The sequence below is a fragment of the Eleginops maclovinus genome, chromosome 8 (assembly GCF_036324505.1).
Source record: "Eleginops maclovinus isolate JMC-PN-2008 ecotype Puerto Natales chromosome 8, JC_Emac_rtc_rv5, whole genome shotgun sequence".
In the NCBI taxonomy this organism is placed as follows: Eukaryota; Metazoa; Chordata; class Actinopteri; order Perciformes; family Eleginopidae; genus Eleginops; species Eleginops maclovinus.
The window spans coordinates 8397801-8421595 of NC_086356.1; the positions used below are offsets into that span (position 1 = coordinate 8397801).

Below are 23795 nucleotides of genomic sequence, written 5' to 3' on the forward strand. Positions count from 1 at the left end.
TGGCAGCAAGAAAACTAACTTCATCCTAAATAACCTTTCCTTTTACTTTATTCATGTTGCAACTCAAACAGTAAAGGTTACACCACACACAGGGACACTGAGATTGTGTGTTTGTCATACATATGACAACAATAAAATGCTTTGCAACAGTCAGAGACAATATGGAGGATCAGCAGAAGGCCAATTCTTTGGAAATGTATTGGTGGTAATGTTCTCTCCATGCCTGCAGCGTCATATATACATTAACAATAACTTAATTTACAATATTTACATGTAATACAGAAAGTGAAAACACAAAAACATGTTTTTTGCGTACAAAACAATACAAATCAATGACAAATCTATTCTGAGATTGCACACATTACACTTCATTTTATCTTCCTGTGGTACTTTCAACGGTAGCCCTGGAGCTGGTGGGACCTCAGTATTTTGTAATAATTATTTATTGTCTGCACAGATTATCTTTATAGTGCTTTTGACTCCTACCCAGGATACTCCTTAATATAATGGCTAATAGTAATGATTGTTGGGAACATTTAAATGTGACACATGCATCACTTCTATAAAGTTAAATTGTGATCACCATTACAAAGTGACTGAGTAGCATGTGTAAGAGACAGAGAGGCTGATATTAGGAATGTAGACTCAAACTAAAATAACACACAAAAATGATCTGGTTAGACCTATAAAAATGTACCAAAAAGCTATCTGACAAAAGGCCACAAAGTAAATACACATTATGTATATTTAGATAAATCTTCACTGAGGAAAAAGTCATTTCCTCCATTCTGTTCTGCTACTATACTGGCTTCATAAATATCAGCGTAAACTATCTCAAGCTCTTACCACAAATCAGTATCATCTTCTCAAATGTTCTCTTAGTCACCATCTTGAATAACAAATCATTCACATCTTATCACAGAGCAATTGGTTCTGGAAAGAACAAATCCCACTGTCACTTAATACACCAAATATCATTTCAAACATGCATACATGCACACAAGCTTATCTTTGACCAACGTTGACCCTTCCCATTTGCCCATGACTTAGGGGAGTAAATGAATCCTTTTGAGATATAGCTCTAAGGTCAATGAAACACAAATATTAATGCACTACCACTCCAAATCAACCATTTAAAATCAAACACAATCTCCAAACTCTGACTACTCCAAACACAACACAACCGATGCAAAACTTTTTTTCAATGTAAAGTATTTTTTTCTTAAAGGAATCTTTTATAGTTTATACCATCTCTTTGTCTGCATTCTCACATCTAACACACCTCTAAAACCTTTTGATAGCAACTAAAACACAACTGCAATAAAGAATGGAATAGAAATCTCTAAATAAGCAAATCTGTCAAAAAAAAAACACCAGGTTTAACATGTTCCACTCAAAATCGTCCCTACAGTACTTTAACAGTGCAAAAACATTCCGATGTTAAACCCGGGGTAAGCTTAAATTAAGTTATAATTGACTAAAATTAACGCAGCTTCTCTCCTTTCAGCACTACATTCAAATGTGATTATACTTGCTGAATTCCCACATGATTGATGAACGACACAAGACAGAATACGATAGAGACATTACCAGCAACGTTAGCAAAAGCTTCTGTATACCTGAAGAAATCATCCCAGGTTATTGCAGCATCTTTAGTAAGATTGTATTCAGGGATGCTTACACACCAGCTGGAATAAAAGCTATATTTTGCATGTAGCAGTGTGGTAGTGAGTATTTTCTGGACCCATGTTCTGCTGTAATACGTTCCACTATTTAAGAAAAACAAAATCCCATTTGCATCATTGTTTCGATGATGGATTATTGTCTTTAACACAAGGAAGTATAGACTTGGTAAAGTGTCAAACAGGGATCTTATTTTCCAAACCAAAGATACCTACAGCAAGTTTAAAATAAACCAAAAGCAAAACTACAAATATTTTGGCAACATATTGCCTATAGGGCTTGTATGCGATTCCGGCCACCAACTGTAGCATTGCTATTTTAACCTTCCTCCAGCAAAGCAACTAATAATGAGATAAAAAACACTCAAATGAATTCCAGGAAAGCAAACAAGGGATAGAAGACAAATTATATTTGTAGGCAAATTTTTCTCCAGCAACGGATACGGTAGAAGATCATTTTGTCCATAAAGTTGCCAATTTGTAGCTTGAATATTTTCCCATCTTAGAAAGTGTTCTGTATGTGGATATGTGACTACTTGCCGATAAATGCTCCTGTGGGTCTCATACCCTAGTTCCTCAGCGAAACATTTTCAGCACCAGGAGCAAAGTCCTTTACCCGAGAGTGCAGACATTCTTTCACAGCACAAGTGCTTCATGTCCAACACCAGTACAGGTTTAGTGCTGAGGTAAGTCACTGCCACTGCCCCAAGCTTGAGATGAATGGCAAGCCATTAAAAGTTGAGCCGTGAATGTTCAGCAAAAGTGAAGCTTTGTGGTTTTCTTGTGAAATCTAAAGCATTTCTAAAAGGAAATGTGGGTGGAGATTTGGTTCATTGATAATGTGCAGGGTGCCAATGGCTGAAATCACTCCACGAAGTCTCAGACACAGAGGCCTGACTGCAAAGCTGTGAGCCGCCGCTCAATACACTCTTTACCTGCAGACAAAAAGGAGGACAGTTAGAGGAAGGGTCAGAATATCAGGAACATTGCTAATAGGCTGATAGATACACTCACATTTGCTAACTCTGAGGATGTCTTCCTGTTCAGTGAGCAGCTGAGACAGACCCTCCATCAGCAGCAGAGCTTTGTGGTAACGCAGAACCGACGCCTCCCCCTGGTGGAACATCTCGTCCAGTGCAGCAGTCTGAACCTGACGCCACACCAGGATGCTCAAATTAGTCATCTAAATCTTGATTTACACATAAGCAAGCGTGACAAAATATACAAATATAAACTCAGAATGCAATACCTTTAATAAATCACTAACAAGCCAATTACTTAAGTGGCTTTACAATATTCCTTTAGCAATAAAGGAAGGAAATTACTTTGGAATAAAAGGCTGGAGCCTAAGACAAAGAGAAATATATTTTTTGACTGACTTGTATTTAAATAAATGCCACTGACTGTAGTGGCAAATGACTGAAATCAATGATGATTTAACCTATTGCCCATTGATGAATGCATTGCTATACTTTTATTTAAGCAGTATTAAAACTAATCTGGGATCGGTGGAGACATACTACTTATGTAAAAAATAATCATTCTCACTGCTGCGGTTTTCAATTTAAGGAGGAACACAAGTTGCTTTTTACAATGAGGTAGTCACAGGAAATGCAATTTTGTTTTATGAATACACTGGACAGTTTTGTTCATTAAAAACGATGCAAAAATGTTGGCCAATTCTTTGAGATGGATCAGTTTAAAGCGAATAATTAGTTTAGATTATGGCTAAATCAACTAGGACTGAAATGTAAATATTACCACTTTTAAGTTTGTAACACATGCAAGGATTTACAATTAGCTGGATGTCCAGAGATGGACAGAGATCTGAATGATCCTGCTGTGGCCTGCTGGTCAATAACCCCTTGTCTCCTCCTCGGGTTCCCAACCGGCTAATTTTCCGCCCGGCTTACCATCTGCACGGTGTGGCTGAACAGCAGCCGCTCAGCCGTGATGGAGCTGATTTGGTCCATTAGGCGGTGTTTCCTCGAAAAGAAGCGCTCCAGCCGGGTACTGAGTGAGCGACAGGAAGCCACACTGGACTTGTACAGCTCATTCAGCCTCTTCACTACTGTAGGCAGACAGAGAGGTATTTTAATATGCTGAAATTTGAACTTCATGTTATATATATATATAAGAATAAAATGAAATGCCTCTTACTTTGTTTGACTGTAGAGGATGGGTAGAGTTTGCCTTGTTTAACTTGCTCCATGGCTGTGTGTAAGGCATTGGACAGGAGCTCTGCAGTCTTCAGGTAGAGAACCAGCTGTTCTGCATGACTGAGGAGAAACACACACACACGCACACACAGTCAGTTCTTAAAAATCTATTATTCATTGGAACAAGAGAAATGAAATACATATAAATATATGATAGATTTGTATGGGAGTAAGTAGTAGCTATATTGAAACAAATCAGTTAACCAATGGCTGGGGGTGCAGACCATATTTTAAAGTAACACAATGCCCCAATTAGTTTCAGTCAATACTTCTTAGTAGGCTCTACAAATCTTGTACATGACTGCCCTTTTTGCTTATTTGAAACATAAAAACAACAGTTTTCTCTCAGGGTTATCTTTCTAACTTTTAGACAGTATCAGTGCCATCAACAAAGACTCACAGGCGTAGCTGATCGAGCCTTACCTCCACTCTCTGCTCAGTGAGCTTATCTGATCTGCTACTAGGCTCTGCGGCTGGAGCACGGAGGAATGACAAATGTCCGTCTCCTCTCCAAACAACACCACCCCACGGGCTCCGGCCACCTCCATCAAACAGCGGGCGAAATCCAACGTGAAACGCAGGCTTTGCACAGTGTCTGTATGCTCCTGCTGCACTCCCACACACACAGGGAGAAAAAGGAAGGCAGCCACACGGGAGAAAAGAGGAATAGTTCAGTTATTTTCAAACAGAGGACGTCAGACTTTAGCGCATTGCATTATTCCACTCTCTGATTCCACCTTAGGAAATGTTTCCATGATTACTTGAACTAAAGACCCTTCAACTTTTACAACTCTCTTTGACATTTCTCTCACAGTCCATGCTGCCCAGAGGGATTCAAACATTTCGGTGTTGTAAGTCAATGCTGTATAAATACATAGATAACACAGGATGTAAAAGGGTGACTGCCTTTGCTCTGCTTTCCAGAGCTGGGTAATAAACCTTGCTCTCACCTCCATCAGCGTCTCCTCAGGCAGCTCAGGAGCCTCAAAGGTTACATGACCGCCCATGTTGGCAGAGATAGGATCGGTGAAACTGTAGCGAGGGCTTGGAGGGGCCTCACAGCAATCCAGATAGGTGCCTGTCGTGGGGTGGCGGCTAGTGAAGGAGCCTACGGGGCTGATTGAAGTGAAGGAGCCTGTAGGAGTCAGAAAATGTGCTTTTAAATTATCAAATGGATTTAATATAGCCCTAGTTTTTCCTCAAATGTCATGCCTTTTCATTTCTATACAATAAAATGTAACATCCAAACAGACAACAATATATAATACATTGAAACAACATATACAAAATATATATATGTTAATAATGTAGTTTTTGGGAGAAGGGTGGGATTAAATAACTGTTAACTTCTTACCACCCCTTTTCCGATGTGTAATCAGGTAGATCATTTGTCTATATATAATTTGTAAGTCAATAATATTTTAAGATTATCAATTTCATACTGTTGAAGTTTGTACAGTATCATAATTCTCTCGTTTCATTTCATTATTATTATTATTATTATTATTTATTTTTTTGTATCGTTATTTTACACATTCAAAATAAATCAACTCAAATCAAATGAAAACATGTTGCTGACCACTGTAATGAGCGGAGATTAGTTTCTAGTTCAACATCTGTCAGGGGTTACATGACTTGACTACATGTATTATTATTAGTCCCTAAACGTAGCTACATATCTCCACAGTTGATCCTAATCAAAAAAGAAACAGAAAATCAGCCTTTAATGCTAGCCTGCATGATATCTAATGAAGTTTCCACATGATAGAAAATGAAAGTGATAGCTTTCACAGGGCTCTGCATAATACTGAAGCTGCTGCATAAGTTACATTTTATCCCTGCTGTTTGCAGAAATCATGCCGAAACATTTCATTTTTATTTTAGCGGCGTTAGGATGTGTTACCTGAGTATTTCCTATGTCTGGAGGTGTGAGGGGGAGTGCTGCCACTGGGGGGAGAGCCCACGGTGAAAACCACCTGTGCTGGGCTGATGGACCCAGGTGCAATGCCTCCTCCACCACCGGGGGGCACTAGAGGGCAGAAAAGAGCAAAGATGAACAATAGGGCTAGAACATTGATACTTTTCATATTCCAGCTGGAAAAGTGCTAGATTTGACAAAAAACAGCTACACACAGATTCTTCTAGAATTGTTTCTTTTCATATTGCGTTCTCTCCCAATGTATTATGGACACACTGATGGAAGAAGCCACACAAATAAACAGTAATCCTACAGCGCACATATATGTTGGTTTATGGTAGTCGACAAGAGTTCCTACCGGTTATGTCTATGGCTTTTTCAGAGGTCAGGTTCTCCGAGCTGCCTCTATCACCCAATGGTCCACCGGGGCCAAAAGCAGCCATCAGCAGCATGTCAGACAGACGACCTGCACTCTGAGACCTGCACCAGAGAGACAGGAGACACAGAGCAGAGAATATGGGAGGAGAGAAAACAATAAGCATGAGGCAGAATTGTCTTTTTAATAACTGCCTATTTTATTCCTTTATTTACCTATCGCCCTGCCAGCTTTATTTAACATCCATTCTAAGCACCCCATTAGGTTCATAACGATGGGAAAAATGAAAGATCACTTTCTACATCCAGGCATATTTGAGCTTATTGTGTTTATTTATTTGTACATACTTCATCTGCACTACTTCTAGACTGGTCTAACATAATACCTGCACTATTTTACTCTAATTTAAACAAAGCTATTTCCTTGTTTGCACTATTTTTTTGTTGTATTTTATTATTGTCCTTAATATGCTGCATTGTTAGAGGAGCTAGAGATCTAAGGTTTCCAATGCCATAAGTACACTGTAGCTGTTGTGCATCTGACAATAAAAACCCTTGAAACCTTGTATCCAAATACTCAATCCATTAGCTTTGTGATTAAACATGTAAGGAATAAATAAACAAAAACAAGATGAGCATGGTTTAAGAAGAAAAAAGAAAGAAACAGCTCAAGAATTTAGCAGCAGCACTCCTGTCCTGTATTACCTGTACATGTGAGTCACCTTTTTCTTCTGGATACACAGCATCAGGATGGTAAAACTAACAAACAGAAGACAAATATCTAACCTTACAAAGCCCGTGGCATCATCACTCAGTCTGTGGATGCAGTGGGCAGGCTGGGTGCCCTGTGTACGTGCTAGTTGTCCTGCATCTCTGAGCTCCGTGGGGGCAGTCCTGCTGCTGGGGGAGCCGATAACCAGACCTTGCTGTGTCAGGAAGGTCACGAGATTGCTGGAGCTGGGAGGCTTGGGGAATTCAAAAGGAGGGATGGTCTGAGGAGAGAAAAGGCAGACAGGCGAGAGGTTTGTTTAAACTGTGTTCCTTTCTTGTGAAATGCATCTCAAGAGATTTACGCTGCTATCTAAGAAGTGCTGACTCACCCTAGAAGGTGAACCCAGGATGGTGGGGAGGGGGCTACGCTGCATCAGCTCGCTGAGTCTGGGGGACGAGTGCAGAGGGCGGACAGTCATCAGACCCGCAGAGGGGGCCACCACCGGGTCTGATTGCTGCTTCCTTATCTTGTGCCTCACAACACCACTGGCACACTCCAACAAACAGGGGGCGCTGTGGAGCCGGGTGCCCAGTCCTGCTGACCGCGGCTGAGAAGTCTGCCGGGTTTCGATGTGCTGAGGAGCTGTGGGACAGACGAAGTGTTTTTGTGCTAAGACAGCAGGTGGCATGGCAAAAACACTGGAATGTCAGACGGGACGACAAAACTCCCCCGCTGCCCTTCTGCACGTCCAGACAGCGATAGACTGCGACAGCGTGAGGCATGAACACGCTACTGGTGGTGACAAGGAGCGGGTTTGTGTTGGGAGTCTGTTCATTTTCTCCATCAATGGTAGACAGTAAATGAATAAAGGAGGCTGGTTCCCTCAATGGTAGTTTACATAGCCTTTTCTAGTCTTTGCTACCACTCAGAGGGCTTTACAACAACACCACACGACAAGTCAGCAATGATGCTTTCACACACACATTCATACAGAGGCCACAGTTGGAGAAATGTGTTTTTTTTTCTCAATGACACTTGGACATGTTGACTGCAAGGGTTGGGGCTTGAACCACTACTTGGTCTACCTCCTAAGCCACAGCCACGCAATCAATAACTTTTAAAACTACATGAGAAACCTTTGCAAACTCTAACCACAACCCTATTTTCCTCTTTGTCGGCAGTTGAAGACTAAAGGAGGCCAAACTTGAATGAAATCCCTGATCGCTTTATTTAATTAGCTTTTAATAAACTAACTATGTAGTATGGAGAAAGCTGTGATGTGCGTCCACTGAAGTGCTACCTTGAAGGGAAAGCTGGAAAGGTCTGGCTCCTCCCAGGGAAAACCTTCGATTGGTTGCCACTGCTCCCTGTCCGTAAGGTGGTGAAGGCCCATTCCGAGCAAAGCCCAACGAGCTTCCGCTGCTGCAACGGCGCACAGGTGTCGACACCCTAACAACACAAAGCGTATGAGTCACCCCAGCAGATTTAAGATATGGAAATAGGAATATACATTTCTCTTTGTGGATACAAACCTTGGAGAGCCGTCCTGTTTGGGAGAGTGAAGTTCTGCTCCATGCGCTGGTAGTTGTGGACCTGGGTCGGGACTGGGATAGGCAATGACTGACTGTGGTTTCCATAGCTACCACTGCAGTTACTTCCCAAGAACTCACTGGGTCTGCCAACAACAGTGAGAAGAACAGAGAGTGTCGAGGGGAAACTGTTACACGAGAGATGAGAGGGTTGATGTGTTTAACTCTTTTAACAGGAACGAGTACACCAAATATTTTGGAGAAGAGATATTCTGTTGATGACAAAAAACCCACAGCAACAAACATTTCAAACACTGCAATGTGTGTGTGGTAGACATGAAATGATTTGAGGTAAAGACCTGTAATATACAAAGTATCACAGAATTTGATCTTCTCAAACAGCTTCTTTGCTGTTGTTGCTTCTTCTTCTACTGTTTCTCCTACCAAATATTTTATTTAAATCCTACAGTGTCTACCATTTGCATCCCTATAGAGAAAGAAAATTGAGCTTTGTTCTGTTACCTGGCAGGACTTGGAGATCCGCTGTAGGAAGGTGAGTGTGGTGGGGTTTTGACTTGGCTGCACAGGCCAGCAGAAGTTAGGAGAGAGCTGGTAAAAAGCATTTCATTGAATTATGGATAATCCTTGGCCAGCTGTATTCTGCAACACTGTCTCACTGCTACAATGAATAATAAAAAATACAGATCATGGCAATCTTTGAATAAGCAATGTTTGCTCCTTACCCGCTGTTCATCAAGCTGTCCGGCAACACTTTACTCTCACATGGCAACTCAACAGCTGGAAAAAAGAAGAAAACATTTCAAACCAAAGGTGTTTGTCTGAGTAAACCAAAAGCAAGTTACGCTTAAAAATGAAAGCAGACTCAAAACACGTCAGCAGTAATCCTTCACAGCTAGAAACTAGGCTTAAACTAAGCACAGCTGCTTTTTATATGTAGGAACAAAATATTGGTTTTCTTACTGGTGAAGTTAGCAGGCACCATGACAAAGTCATCTGTGTCACAGGAGGAGTTCTTGCTGCTGCCGCCCCCTCCAGACGAGTCCTTGAGGAGAAAACCAGCGGCCTCCTGGGTAGGAGAGGTCAGAGCTTTGGCCCGCAAATGCTGAACCTCAGCAAGAGACTGCTGCAGGGAAATTACAGAGAAACAACATTTAGAAAAATAAACTTAAGAAGAAACCATGAAATAGTAAGGTGTCTGAGAAGGGCAATAACGTGTGGACATAAAAGCACAGCCTCATTACTTTGGTACAGGCAGGAAGGAAGTAAAACAGGAATAACAAACACTAACCGGTGGTGAGGCGAGGTGAGAGGTGGAGGAGCTGCTGCAGGAGCTGGCTGAGGCAGAGCTCGGGAAGCCGGTCATGGACACGGTCGGAGTTGCTGTAACAAAAGGCAACCCACTGTGTGAGAAAACTTAAGGATATGCACAGAGCAGTTTGAGGGAAACATTTATTGTGAACAGAACTGTTGTTTGTTTAAAAGAAAAGCCTAGAGGGCAAATATCAAGTCATTAAGTCATTAAAAAAAAGAAGCATAATTTACAGGAAAACTTCAGTGTGGGTATTATTTAGAGGTTGGATGTTATTTTGAACGAGAGTTTGCACTCTGTTGTTTCAGAATATTAATCATGTTTATGTTTATTTATATTTTAATGTATATACACGCACAATATAGTCCTTCACTTGTGTATTTCAGACTGTTATCCAACACAGCTTTATTAAGAAGTGTATGGTTTATTGATACTTACTCTTTTTCATGGATGAGCTAGCCTCCAGGAAAGGATGACAAAAGAACTCATCTGCCAACCACACAAGAAGAAACAGAATTAGCAGGAGGAAGTCAAGCAGAGCAGTAATAGGCACATAGATAAAGGAACATTTGTTACACTTGGTATGCAGTATAGGTATTTTTCATTGACTAACCAAAGTCCATGCGGTCCTTGTGGTTGCGCTGCAGCAGACCCAGCAGCAGGTGCCTCAAATGGCTTGAAGTCTCTCTGGGGATGCTGCAAACAAATGCAAATCACAATCAGTGTGTGCTTCTGTGCATGAAAACAACTTCAAAGGTTCAAACATACAGAAAAGTATTTAAGCACATACAGCAACCACTCTAGCTTCACTTGTTTACTATTTGTTTAGACTGGATGTGTGTTTTCTGAAGAAAATGTCATTAATGATGATCTTTTCAGAACACTTGGTATGTCTCTGCTGAAGACACATTTTATTTTCATTTTTGAAAGATTACTGTAGGAACACAAACACTATTTCAAAGAGAATGAAGTCTCTCTGAAGTGGGTAGCTTAGGGTTGCACCTTCCCCTGGTTTATTTATATGAAGTTGTATCCCTGCAAAGTTTCTCTTATCTTATAAAAAGTAGAAATATAAATAATTAGAGTATTATTTAGATAGAGTAGAACATATACAGATGACCGTGAAGATAAGAAATCTATAAGCTATCTGATAAATAAAACACTCTTGAAGGGCCAATTTTCAGTTAACACAATATAAAGCAAGATTTTATTTACATTAAGTGTGTAGGGAATGGAATATTACATTAAATATAAATGTAAAATGTACCACAACATCTGTCAATCACAAACAACATTTTTCTTCTCACAGTTCCTCCTTACTTGGGGCTGAGAGTCTTGTTTTTCTCATAGAACATCCGGAGGTCCTGGGGACTGCTAGCCTGAAAAGGACGAAAAGAAAAACAAATAAATGTCTGCTCCAATCATTTGCGCAAGTAGTCTTCAGCTAATGTTTTTAAAAAGCAGGTCAATGAAAGAACAAGAGAAGTAGTTTCAGAAATGCTGTCTGACCAGTTTAGACATTTTCTAAGATATTATGCGTGTCATCTTTCGTAACGTCCTTAAAGTTAGCCGCAGCAAATTGCTTGTTTTTTGGAACACATGATCCAGAGAGAAAAAGAGAGTCTGTTTGAGGAAATTAGATGAACTAAACTGTGACAAGATGGAAAATATGTTCCAGGATGATTCAGCATGGCTTTGGGTTTGTGCCCTTAATTCTGTTTTCCATCACTTCAATCGTTTTGTCATGTTGACAAAGCACAAAAAAGCTATGTAAAGGCCACTAAAGAAATCCAGATGTTTGTCCTTTTTTTCCTTTCATCATTTATGTACACAAACGCAAAAGACATGCATCGTAAACACGTGTTTACCTGAAATGGAGCCTTCCCGATCAGACACTGAAACACAATGGTTCCTATACTCCACAGGTCAGCTTTGGCATCGTAGTTCTGGGACATGATCACCTCAGGAGCCTAGTGAGGAGAAAAATAGAGAGATTGTGACACTTTGATAAACAATTAATGAGATAATTAAGGAAGTTAAAGACTGTATGTTCTGCATTTTCACATGAACATTTTAGCAATCATAAAGTTTGTATGGACGAGTTACATCTTCAAAGCATCCTTTTTTTTTGTTGGTGAAAACACAGAAGTCAGCAAATCTGTATTTTCTCAAACAAAACCTTTGCATATGCTGTCCTTTTATTTTCCATCCTATTCCTGCAAAACCTGCAAAGAGTGCTTACCATGTACATAGGGGACCCGCAGAGCGTCGCTGCCATCATGTTGTTCTGGAGGTACCTGGCAAAGCCAAAGTCCGCTGCGGAGGGAAAATGTGCAGATGCTGAGACTCACAAACTGGTAACAAAAAAAGGAATAGTTGCAGGAAATAAAAATCCCTACCGCTCTCAAGAAATGATTTTTTTTATCTGCATGACAACGCAGCACACTGGAATTCACACCTCCAGGGAGTCACGGCTGAATAAAACAGTGTTGGCTTTTCTCTACATAGATAACCATTTCTGTGTCGCTCATTATACCACTCATTTTTAAACTCGACAAAGGAACAAATCCTCGAACATACAGTTTATTTATTTAACAAGCCAAAAGAATAATCTTAGTAATCCCTCTGCCACCGATGATGTGCCTGTGTGCCAGTACCTGCTTCAGTGTAAGCACAATGAGTGTGAGTCTCTGTGTGTTAGTGAGACAGTGCAAGTTTTCCCAGAGTAGTGAGGATAATAACATTCTGCAGTGACTTCACTCCCACAGGGTGATAAATTCTCTCCAAAGGAACACCAAGTAAACGTCTTAAGGATTAACAGCAGGGTTTCCAAACAGCCGAACAACACACACTCGCTCCCTGTGCTCAGTTCAATGACACTTCTCATTACTCGTTGTCACCGTTTAGGGTCGAATCTCGAAACTGATGACACACATGAATCATATCTGTTAATTCTGTGTCCTGGTATTTATTCAATAGTGTTTAATGAGGGGAAAAATAACACTGCTCAAGGAAAATGCAATTATATATATATAATCCAATCAATTTCCTCTAACCAGTTTACTCTTATTATCTTGGTGAAATCAATTACCTTGGGGAAATTATTATTTGGTCCTGTTGCAATAAAAGAGCTTTATTTCAGAGTTGGGATTTGTGTGCTGCTGCGGGAGATTCAATGAGGTATTTTTTTTTAGAGGGTTGTAATGTTTTTCCTATTGAATCCTAATGTAAAACCCCCAAGCCTCTTCCATAAATGTGAACATTTATAAAAAAATGTAAAGTCTTTAAATACTTGTTTGCCCATATACTTCAATAGAAAATACTTGTCCATACTTTTTGAGGGTCACTCAGGGTGAGGTTAGGGCAACATTTGTGGCAAAATGGCATGTTCACACACTTGGTACATACCGATTTTGATGCAGGTGTTGTTGGAGTGCGACTTGCGTCCGGCTGGGTAGGAGAGCAGGATGTTCTGGGGCTTGAGGTCCCGGTGGATTATGCCTTTGGCCTGCAGGACCCTCATGGCCCCTGCGATCTGCTGCAGGAAAACCCGGATAGTGTCCTCACTTAGTGTGCCTTTGGCTGCAGGGAAACAAGGTGAAGTTAATTGTATGCTACAAGATAGATAGAATCGGAGGATGAAACCCTCTTTATTTGTCACATACATGCACACAGCAAAGCACACACAGTGAAATTGGTCCTCTGCATCCTAGTACTAGGATGCAGGGGGCAGCTATTGTGCAGCGCCCGGGGAGCAATGGGGAGGGGGGATTACAGGTGTCCGGTGCCTTGCTCAAGGGCACCACAGCAGGGCTTAGCCCCTACTGACTGAGCCACTGCTGGACAGCAAGTGAACAGCATGATTTATTGATGAAGCACTGAGGCAGATGGGGGTATAGTAGACAAATGGGAACTTTTACCTTGATTCTTCAAATTATACTAGTTTTCCAAACAAATCTTGAAGTCAAATCATGCTACTTAAAAAGACCACCTTGCATTTTACCATTTGAAATATCTCTTGTGTGTATTTTTCGTACCAAGGTGTCTTACATCCCCTCAATGCTATCTATGGCTCCACATCTCTGCCTTCCCTCCAATCATCTCACTGTTGTACAATATGTCTCTGGCTCCACCTCACTTGCAGGACACTTTTTATGCCAGACTCATGCTTGAATAGGGCCAGGAATAAAACTTTTTGATCACAGAAGGAAGTGGATACAAAAACAGGCAAGCAGAGAGGCTATAACTAGAATGTGCTCCCTATTTAATCTCTGTGTACCTAGCAGACAAATTTAGCTGCTAGAGCTAACATGATTCAGCAACACTAAGGGGGTCTTATTCCCGCTCTGACTACACTGACAAATAAATCGGGTGCACAAGCTAGAAAGAGCTTTGCAAATTGTGAGTGGCGAACCGGGGCAGGATTGTAGACTTTATTTTAAAGACGTGATTCTCCAAGGTGTTGCATATTTGAAAGAGGTGTTGTACTGTGTGGATGGGAAGTATGTCACACCTGCTGAACCAAGACATAGCAATACAGCAGGGCAGTTTTGAGATGTGGTCTGATAACAGAGCATGTCAAAGTCCAGTTTAAGCCTGAGGTCATCCAAAGCTCCTCTAGTACCAAATCTGTCTCTGTATTTAAGGACTCAGATTACAAAAAAAAGCCCATACAGGAAGGACTGACGGAGTATTTATTCAAAGTAAAGCGGCTCCTTTTTATACGCACTCTTTTAATCTTTTTGGCAGATATAAAATAGCTGAAAAATAATTCTTCCTCTCCTTCTACTTGATGTCTTAACCGGCAGCTCCTTTCTAAAGATGATAATTCTAGCGCTCCAAGAATATTAGCCTTTTAGTTTTTTTAATGCTTAAATTGGTCACTAATGCTTTTTATTCTAGAAATGTAATATAATTGTTCTGTTTGGCATTTTGAGTGTTATGATTTATGATCTTGGCTCAGAGGCAACAGAGAGAGGCATTTAAAAAGTGTTTTTCATACATGAACGACTGTTGTCGACGAGCAACAAAGACCACACTTTCACCATCACTTCAATAGATTTTTGTACTGAGAAGCACCTGGAGCTTTGAGTAGATTAATAGATGTTGCACTTACAGTGTAAGTAGTCAGCAAGGTCGCCCCCGTTGCAGTACTAGGAGATAAAGACAAAGGGGAAATGAAGGAGGGAGAAGAAAAAGGAATAACATTAGTACACACGGGTAACATTGAGGGCTGATGGGAAACTATAAAGCAAAAAGAGATCAGAGCAGTGATTTGCTGGAGACTGATGTGTTTACTGATGTATACCGTCGCCTGAAGCCAGGAGAGGTCGTTATGAAAGGTGAGGCTCTGAAAACGCTGCCTCACAAGTCATTTCCTTTTCTAAGAACCACAGATAAGCATGGAACAATGGAGATGATAATGAATAGGAGTATGAGGAATGTATTTGCTGTTCCTTTCCAGCTGTTTTACCTCTGTGATCTCTTTCTATAATACTGTTTTTTTATCAGCAAGTTTATATGTTTATCTGGAATGGCTTATACATTTAACCCTGAGAGCATTTTGAAACTCTCTTTAAAAATACTGAACAACTTGAACATTGTGTCGTTGATGTGGAAATGATCTAAACGGTTTCATGTATTTCTGATGTACGAGTTCGATAGCTTTCATTAAAACTGTGTGATTTTTAATTGCTGTTTTATAACTTTATGAAGACCCAAGATAGATTACTAAAGGGGATGAACATAAAGAACAAAAAATATATATATAACATTTCTATTTCTATTTATTGTTAATAGTCTAGTTGCCAGCTCTATAGAGTCCTGTTGTGAAACCGGAAATGTTGGGTACACCAAAGTTTTATGTTAGAAATGTATAGCAGGGGTCCCCATCACATAGAAACTTCCGGATGCTATCTTGCATATGTTGGGCAATTTGCACAATTGCATTAAATACTATTATAGCCAATGTGGACAACAGTTAAAGAATGATGATTTTGGAGGTTATTGAGGATGGTGAGTCCATTCAGGATAAAAAATAGCAACAAGAAAATGCCAATATCTGTACTCTCAGGGGGGCTGATTTTCATGATTTTTGGGTCGATTTGGAAGATTTATGGGGGTTCTGGATCATTTGGATTAGAAAGTTTGCCTATCGATTTGAAAAGGAGTTGTCCACAGTAGAGATAATAATGTTCAACTTGTGTTCTCTATATCCAATGGTCACAACACTACTAATGGAAGTCAAAAATCAGCCCACGAGAGTACACATACAGTGGGGCAAAAAAGTATTTAGTCAGCCACCAATTGTGCAAGTTCTCCCATTTAAAAAGATGAGAGATGCCTGTAATTTTCATCATAGGTACACTTCAACTATGAGAGACAGAATGGGGGAAACAATCCAGGAAATCACATTGTAGGATTTTTAATTAATTAATTGTAAATTCCTCGGTAAAATAAGTATTTGGTCACCTACAAACAAGCAAGATTTCTGGCTCTCACAGACCTGTAACTTCTTCTTTAAGAGGCTCCTCTGTCCTCCACTCGTTACCTGTATTAATGGCACCTTTTTGAACTCGTTATCAGTATAAAAGACACCTGTCCACAACCTCAAACAGTCATACTCCAAACTCCACTATGGCCAAGACCAAAGAGCTGTCAAAGGAGACCAGAGACAAAATTGTAGACCTGCACCAGGCTGGGAAAACTGAATCTGCAATAGGTAAGCAGCTAGGTGTGAAGAAATCAACTGTGGGAGCAATTATTAGAAAATGGAAGACATACAAGACCACTGCTAATCTCCCTCGATCTGGGGCTCCACGCAAGATCTCACCCCGTGGGGTCAAAATGATCACAAGAACGGTGAGCAAAAATCCCAGAACCACACGGGGGGACCTAGTGAATGACCTGCAGAGAGCTGGGACCAAAGTAACAGAGGCTACCATCAGTAACACACTACGCCGCCAAGGACTTAAATCCTGCAGTTCCAGACGTGTCCCCCTGCTTAAGCCAGTACATGTCCAAGCCCGTCTGAAGTTTGCTAAAGGGCATTTGGATGATCCAGAAGAGGATTGGGAGAATGTCATATGGTCAGATGAAACCAAAATAGAACTTTTTGGTAAAAACTCAACTCGTCGTGTTTGGAGGAGAAAGAATGCAGAGTTGCATCCAAAGAACACCATACCTACTGTGAAGCATGGGGGTGGAAACATCATGCTTTGGGGCTGTTTTTCTGCAAAGGGACCAGGACGACTGATCCGTGTAAAGGAAAGAATGAATGGGGCCATGTATCGTGAGATTTTGAGTGAAAACCTCCTTCCATCAGCAAGGGCACTGAAGATGAAGCGTGGCTGGGTCTTTCAGCATGACAATGATCCCAAACACACCGCCAGGGCAACGAAGGAGTGGCTTCGTAAATAGCATTTCAAGGTCCTGGAGTGGCCTAGCCAGTCTCCAGATCTCAACCCCATAAAAAATCTTTGGAGGGAGTTGAAAGTCTGTGTTGCCCAGCGACAGCCCCAAAACATCAGTGCTTTAGAGGAGATCTGCATGGAGGAATGGGCCAAAATACCAGCAACAGTGTGTGGAAACCTTGTGAAGACTTACAGAAAACGTTTGACCTCTGTCATTGCCAACAAAGGGTATATAACAAAGTATTGAGATGAACTTTTGTTATTGACCAAATACTTATTTTCCACAATCATTTGAAAATAAATTCTTTAAAAATCCTACAATGTGATTTTCTGGATTTTTTTTTCTCATTCTGTCTCTCATAGTTGAGGTATACCTATGATAAAAATGACAGGCCTCTCTCATCTTTTTAAATGGGAGAACTTGCACAATTGGTGGCTGACTAAATACTTTTTTGCCCCACTGTATGGCCACTTTCTGGTTAAAACTACCATAATGGATCCTGAAATTGACTCTTAATAACCACCAATACGACAGAATGGTCCAAATAGGCAAAGTCATTTTTTAAAATATTATTTACATACAGTGTTTTATAATGTCATTCATTTTGATAACGCAACTTATGGTAATTGTGGAAATTGCCCAACATATGCAGGTAAGCATCCGGCAGTTTCTATGTGCTGGAGACCCGTACTAATATATATATATATATATATATATATATTTCTATAATAAAACTTGTGTACTCAACATTTCTGGGTTCACTATGCTGGCACACAGGATTTGTGATCTTATGCCTCTGGCATGCAGAGCTAGCATGACAGACATTTCTCGCCATGCCTTGTAGAAATATTCAGGATGTATGAAGCAAAATAAATACACTGCCATGTTGAACATTTATTTTCTGGGTTGTTTCCTGGTAGCCAAATTCCAACCAGGAAGCTAAAAACATTCACAAAGTAGTAGTTCCAAGATTCACAAACATTGTATTACTTCTAAAAGGTATCCAGTGAAAAACAGAGCAGCATTGGGCTGTTTGACCTAACAGACGTTTACCCCTCTTAATGCCAGAGGACTCGGCTAATTATAGCCCGGGGCCTGTCAGAGCTGAGACAGTACAGCGCCGAGCAAACAAAGCCAAACAGCACAGCGAGCTTACCTCCATTACCAGGTACACTGAGCTGGCAGTTTCCTAAAGAGAAGAGAGATAAGAGAGCAGGGTAAACAAACACATGTCAGGAACAGACAAAGGAAGGGACAGAGGCCACTTGTGCTCAGCTAGGGTTGCAAAAAAAAAAACTGCTAAGAGAAAATTTGATACAGAGAAATAGCACAGTCTGCAATAAAAAAAAGAGTTGGTAAGACTACATCTATCTGGCACTGAGACTGCATAAATAAGCACTTTTGTTCTGTGGTTATGCATCGATTGGAGCAAATTCAAAAGTAAAAGCATGCCTGAAAAAATATGACAACAATCTAGTCTGCTATGTTCAGACTGAGCCAAAAACAAAAGGTGGATCAGATGTTGGCTCAGCTGTTGACAGCAATATCAAACAATCATGAGCAAGTGGAGACAGGGAGAAGCAGTCACTGAAAAGAATTAACTCATAAGCTCCCGCAGCAATAATAAGATATTTATTTATTTACAACTCATTTGCAAATGTGTGTGGTTGAGAGTTTCCAGCAACTATTTGAACATCTGTTATCAATACTCCTCTATCCTCAGACAACCTGGCGGAAGTTGTGTAGAATAAAACTGAGTGGCTGCTTGAAAAGTGCTCTTATCACATGGCAACAGATGACAGCGGACTCTTGCTCTGACCTCATCTCTGTATCTTGTCGTGTCCACCAGTCAGAGGCCAGCGTGTTTTTCTAAAGTTCTGCTGAGTCAGGCGTTTTGAGATTGGTTGTCTTTGGCCTTACTGAAGTTGGACGGCGACCAAACGGCCGCTTTCAGTCAAAAAAAACAACCATCTGGTTTCTACTGGCTGTCAGTCGAGCAGCAATGTGGCAACGCTGCACTAATATTCAGTTATGACTAATAGTTTGGCGTTTCGTTTTGAGTTTATCTTTATCTCATGCTATGACTTGCTCTAAAATACTGAAAAAGCCATGTCGCTTTTAAAGTGGAAACGATTTCCTGTTTCACAAGGTGGAGTTAACTCAATGAAGACATCAATCTTTAAGGGTGAAATAGTCTAAAATAAAACATTAGGTTATATATAACGATTAACTGCATTATCGTTATTTGTATTTTCTTCCATTAATCATTTCGTGTATGAAAGCGTTTTCTCAACGTATGATGAGACAGAACATCTTTACATTTATAAAGTCAAAACAAATCATTTTGGGGATGTTTGCTCTTGCACAAATCCTAAAAAAAAGGAAGTAAAATATTTGTGGTGCTATGATGTTCACACTAGTGTTTTCCCGTAACTCTAACGTAATCTAGAACAAAACCATTATTTGACTCCTAAACTACATTGTAAGTCATTTTAGATAAAGAAAATTGGATATAAGCTAAGTAAACACATGTCTCTGGCGTCCAGTGTTTGCTTTGCTTCCAGTTTCCTCCTGACCTAATTAGCTAGCACGATCCCCTGCTCAGAACATCCACTCTGTCCGCTGTGCAACAACAAACTGTTTTCTTAGCTCCGAAAATTCCCATCGACAGAGAGGTGCCACTGTGAGCCAGTGTAGAGATAAGAGAGGGGAATATTTTTGCCATTATAACCACATTTGCACATACTTTTCTTAGAGCTAAAGGCTCTTGAGGAAAGCAGTTTAATCCCTACAGTCTGTGCCATCAATGCCACAAAGCTGGAGCTAGTAGTGCTCAGCATATAAATGCATGCGCCGTCTGTCATAACTTTTTATATCCTATTTTGCATGATGACTAAGGCCTCTGAATAAAAGAAATAACATTTAAAGCAGTTAATCAAATGTACAGGTCACATAATGCTTACAATATCTGCTCTCATACAGACTTAAATATAGGTTTTTAAATATAAGATAAAAAAAGACATAAATAAAGCCCATTTGGATCAGGGTTCGAATCTGACCAGTGACACTTTGCTGCATGTGATCCCCCCTCTTTGTCCTCCTTCCCAGTTTTTAGAATTTTGTTTATTTGTGTTCATATTTAATTACTGATTTATCTTCTTTTTTTTCTTCCTGCAACTGGAGGATTCTACTTTCTGCCCTCCTGCTTCTACTGATTCGGTTTGTTTGTTGGATTCATAAATTGTCTGCATTGATATTGTGATAGTAGAATACAATAAAAATAAAAACACTTGTGACACACAGTGACAGCAGCGACCATGTTACAATTATCGCAAGAGACAGTAATGCAACAGGATGTATGTTCCTGCAACACACACCATCATACAATGTAGTCTTGTCAGATGTTCCAATAAGAACAATCTGCAGATTTGTTTAAGCAGATGGCAGCGTATTAGCCTAAGAGCTGGGTTGCGGTGTCTAAATGATCTGACAGGTGTTGTCACAGTGAGCTTCACACTTGCTTCTCCGCTGCAGGCAGGAACATGGCTGCGACTGAATCCTTATTCATCACTTTACGATGAAACACCTGCCTAGTCTGGCGCTGAGCTGAGGGGAAGTATTTATATCTGCACATGTATTTTATGGGAGATTAACACCTCGTCTGGGCACCTGGCTCGTGTCTGGAAAAGGCGACTACATGTCTGTTTTAATAAGTATGCAAGTAAAACGTTAAGATACTACACTTCCCAGAAAGCCAGGGAGCAGAGAGCCAGGTCCACAGGGCTGCACGATTTTGAAAAATAATAACCTAATGCAATTATTTTGCAACCCTAATTTTAACACGCAAGATGCTCAACAGACCTCAAAGACAGACATATTAACTGAACCTTTACCAAGATATTCTTTACACGGAAGAGGTGACCAAAACATGCCTGAGCGAGACGGAAGAGATTTGTTTTTTAAGAACACACTAATGTTGCAAAGCCTCATTTAACAAGAAGGGAACACAAAACTGTTCAAGCTGCATGAGACAGAAGTGGGTCAGGTGGAACATCCAGCCGCCCATCTGCTCTATTTCGTGAGCACAGACTGAAGGGAAAACTGGGATAATAAGAGGTGTGATAATCATGTAGTCAAACACAGGCATCAACACTGCTCCTGATACCATCTGTGAATGTAATCATACATACCTGAAAGTCCAGTAAGGCAACAATGTTCTCATGTTTCAGCTCCTGCAGAAAAATGACACACCGAAAATCAATATTTATTTTGTTTACATGTTTACCTGAAGGGGTTGTCTTCTCTGACTTAGGGAACACTGTGGCATGGAGGAACATTTACTTTCACGTAGACATCAGCATTTATCATGATGAGGCATAACATATGGCATCTTTCCAACTCTACTCAAATGTCCATAACAGCAAAATGTTGTATTAGCAAATGCTTTATAGGACCTTGAAATAACATGTTTTCACTTTTAATTTGAGGAATAGAAGAGTACTTGAGAAATTAACCCCTGCTGGGGAGGACAGAAAGTGATGATCAGATCTCAACAATATGGTCTCCACCATTCAGACTACAGATTCTGTCTTAGATTAATCACTCTCTCTTAAATGTTGGTAAATTGTGAAAAATGCCCACTAAAGAGCTTCCTAATATCCAAGGTGGAATATTGACTTGTATGATTATCAGCCAATGAGGAAGGAATCAATTCAACCTTCATATTTGCGAGACTTGAAGCTGCACATGTTTGGCAATTTAGCTTAAAAACAATTATGCAATAATCTAAATAGTTTTGGATTAAGAATTTATCAAACGACAAATCCTTTCCGCTTTACTTCTGACTTACCTTCAGTATTTTGATCTCTTTCCCCAGGAGTGTCTGGGATTTGGCCAAGTTCTTCTTGTTTATGCACTTCACTGCCACCTCCCAGTCGTGTTTCTAGAAGGAAACATTAAAATAAAATACAATGCATGATGTGTTTTTTGTTTTACACTGCACCTTTGTTTGTTATATAAAGTGATACTGATCTACACTATGGTATACATGTCAGTCTGTGTCAGTTCATACAGTCAATTAGTTCCAGGATCCTGATCTAGATTATGTCATTTTAATGAAAGGTAATTCCCCACAACTAAATGCAATTTCCCTGCCTGTGTTTTTCCTAGACTGACAGCATGTTCTAAGGTCTTGCATTATGTATGCCTTGCAATTTGGGTTATTAGATGCCATATTCCTCTATCATCATGGATGAAATATTGATCTGTGTGCCAATTTACTAATGAAGACAGGCCTATATTTCCCATTGGGTATATTATCTGGGTATATTATCTGACTTAGCAGAGTTGAAATAATGTATTAGCAGTGTGTAATCAAATGAATGCAAAGCAATTATAATTTATACTCTTTCATTCCAGGTTTAGGACATGTCTCATCATGTTCTTTATTGGTCTCAGTGTGGAGCTTTCTAATGGAAACAATAAGTGCCTGCTGCTCTACATTTAGCCCGGATTAAGGACGTGCATCATCTGCCAAACCAGACAAAAAACAAAGACCCTCACAGAGAGACTATCTATACATTAAGAGACGGTGTTTGCATACATACATTTAAGAAGTATTTGATCTTTTCCTTCATTAACTGCCTGTTATTTTATGGAACATCCTGTCCGTGCTGCCAGGCCTCTTAAGGCCGTACAATGAAAACAAATACAGCAGATGGCCAATTAAACGACATTCACTACTAACAATAGAACCAAAATATACAAACGAGGTTTTATTTCGTTATTTTTGCAAAGGAGGGCTAAGTGTATATGTGTTTCTGAGTAATACCAATAAAAGACAAGGAAAATACTCACTTCTCGGTGTCTGCCTTTGAAGACGACAGCAAATGCGCCATGTCCTATTAGGTCCTTCCGACTGAACTCAAAATTCCCCACCGTCTCCATATTGTGCCAATATCGGGTTTTCTTCTTATTACAGGAGGACAGAATGACCAGGAGGCCTCAGGTCAGCCTTCTGGATATCAAGTGCTCCTTTCTCCTCTGTCAAGTAGAGGCAGCAGCAGGGATATTCACCCCCTCTCAGACTTGCCAGGAGCTGCCTTCCTGACAACAAACTGTCCTCTTCTCTCATGTTAGCACAGCACAATTTATTGAGTTTAACTACTAAAAAAGCTGTATAGTGTTTTCCATTGCTGTCTACGCTACCAACACGAAGTTAGCTGACTTAAAGAGAATCGGAGTCCTTGTTGTTGCAGCTGTCTCTGACGTGCCACCTTAAAAAAAGGCAGCTCGCTGCGTTGTGTTTATATACAGGGCAGGGGTTCCTCACTTCTGTCGTCTGAAGCGGTTTGAAACGTAAATACGGCGAAGCAAACACTGGCTGTGCACTTAAAAGAAGCTTACAATGTCCAGTAATGAGAAAACCTTGTGAATATTCCCGTCATGTACGTGCAAGTCGTAGCATCGATGGTCCCAACAAAGCAGACGGCGACGAGCCTCTGCAACAGTGCGCATGCGCGGAGCAACTACAGCTGTAGGTGTGACGTCAGACGGCAGGCTCCTCGGCTTTATTTACACAGCCTATGGTCATAAAGCGTTAGCGTTAAAGTGTTTTG

At 40.4% G+C, this 23795-nt stretch overlaps 1 protein-coding gene across 1 annotated transcript; it reads right to left on the reverse strand.

Moving 5' to 3' along the window:
- Window positions 1-30: 30 nt before the first annotated feature.
- Window positions 31-23683, reverse strand: ulk1b (unc-51 like autophagy activating kinase 1). Its single transcript, XM_063889725.1, is given in 28 exon segments — window positions 31-2617; window positions 2697-2832; window positions 3596-3753; window positions 3843-3961; window positions 4325-4509; window positions 4852-5036; window positions 5805-5930; window positions 6178-6299; window positions 6981-7186; window positions 7295-7548; window positions 8207-8355; window positions 8439-8469; window positions 8472-8581; window positions 8958-9044; window positions 9179-9233; window positions 9417-9579; window positions 9745-9836; window positions 10204-10254; window positions 10379-10461; window positions 11086-11144; window positions 11634-11735; window positions 12008-12081; window positions 13174-13347; window positions 14882-14918; window positions 18335-18367; window positions 21369-21410; window positions 22028-22120; window positions 23035-23683. Coding segments are annotated over 28 exon segments (3072 nt in total). The 5' UTR covers window positions 23125-23683; the 3' UTR covers window positions 31-2561.
- Window positions 23684-23795: the final 112 nt, after the last annotated feature.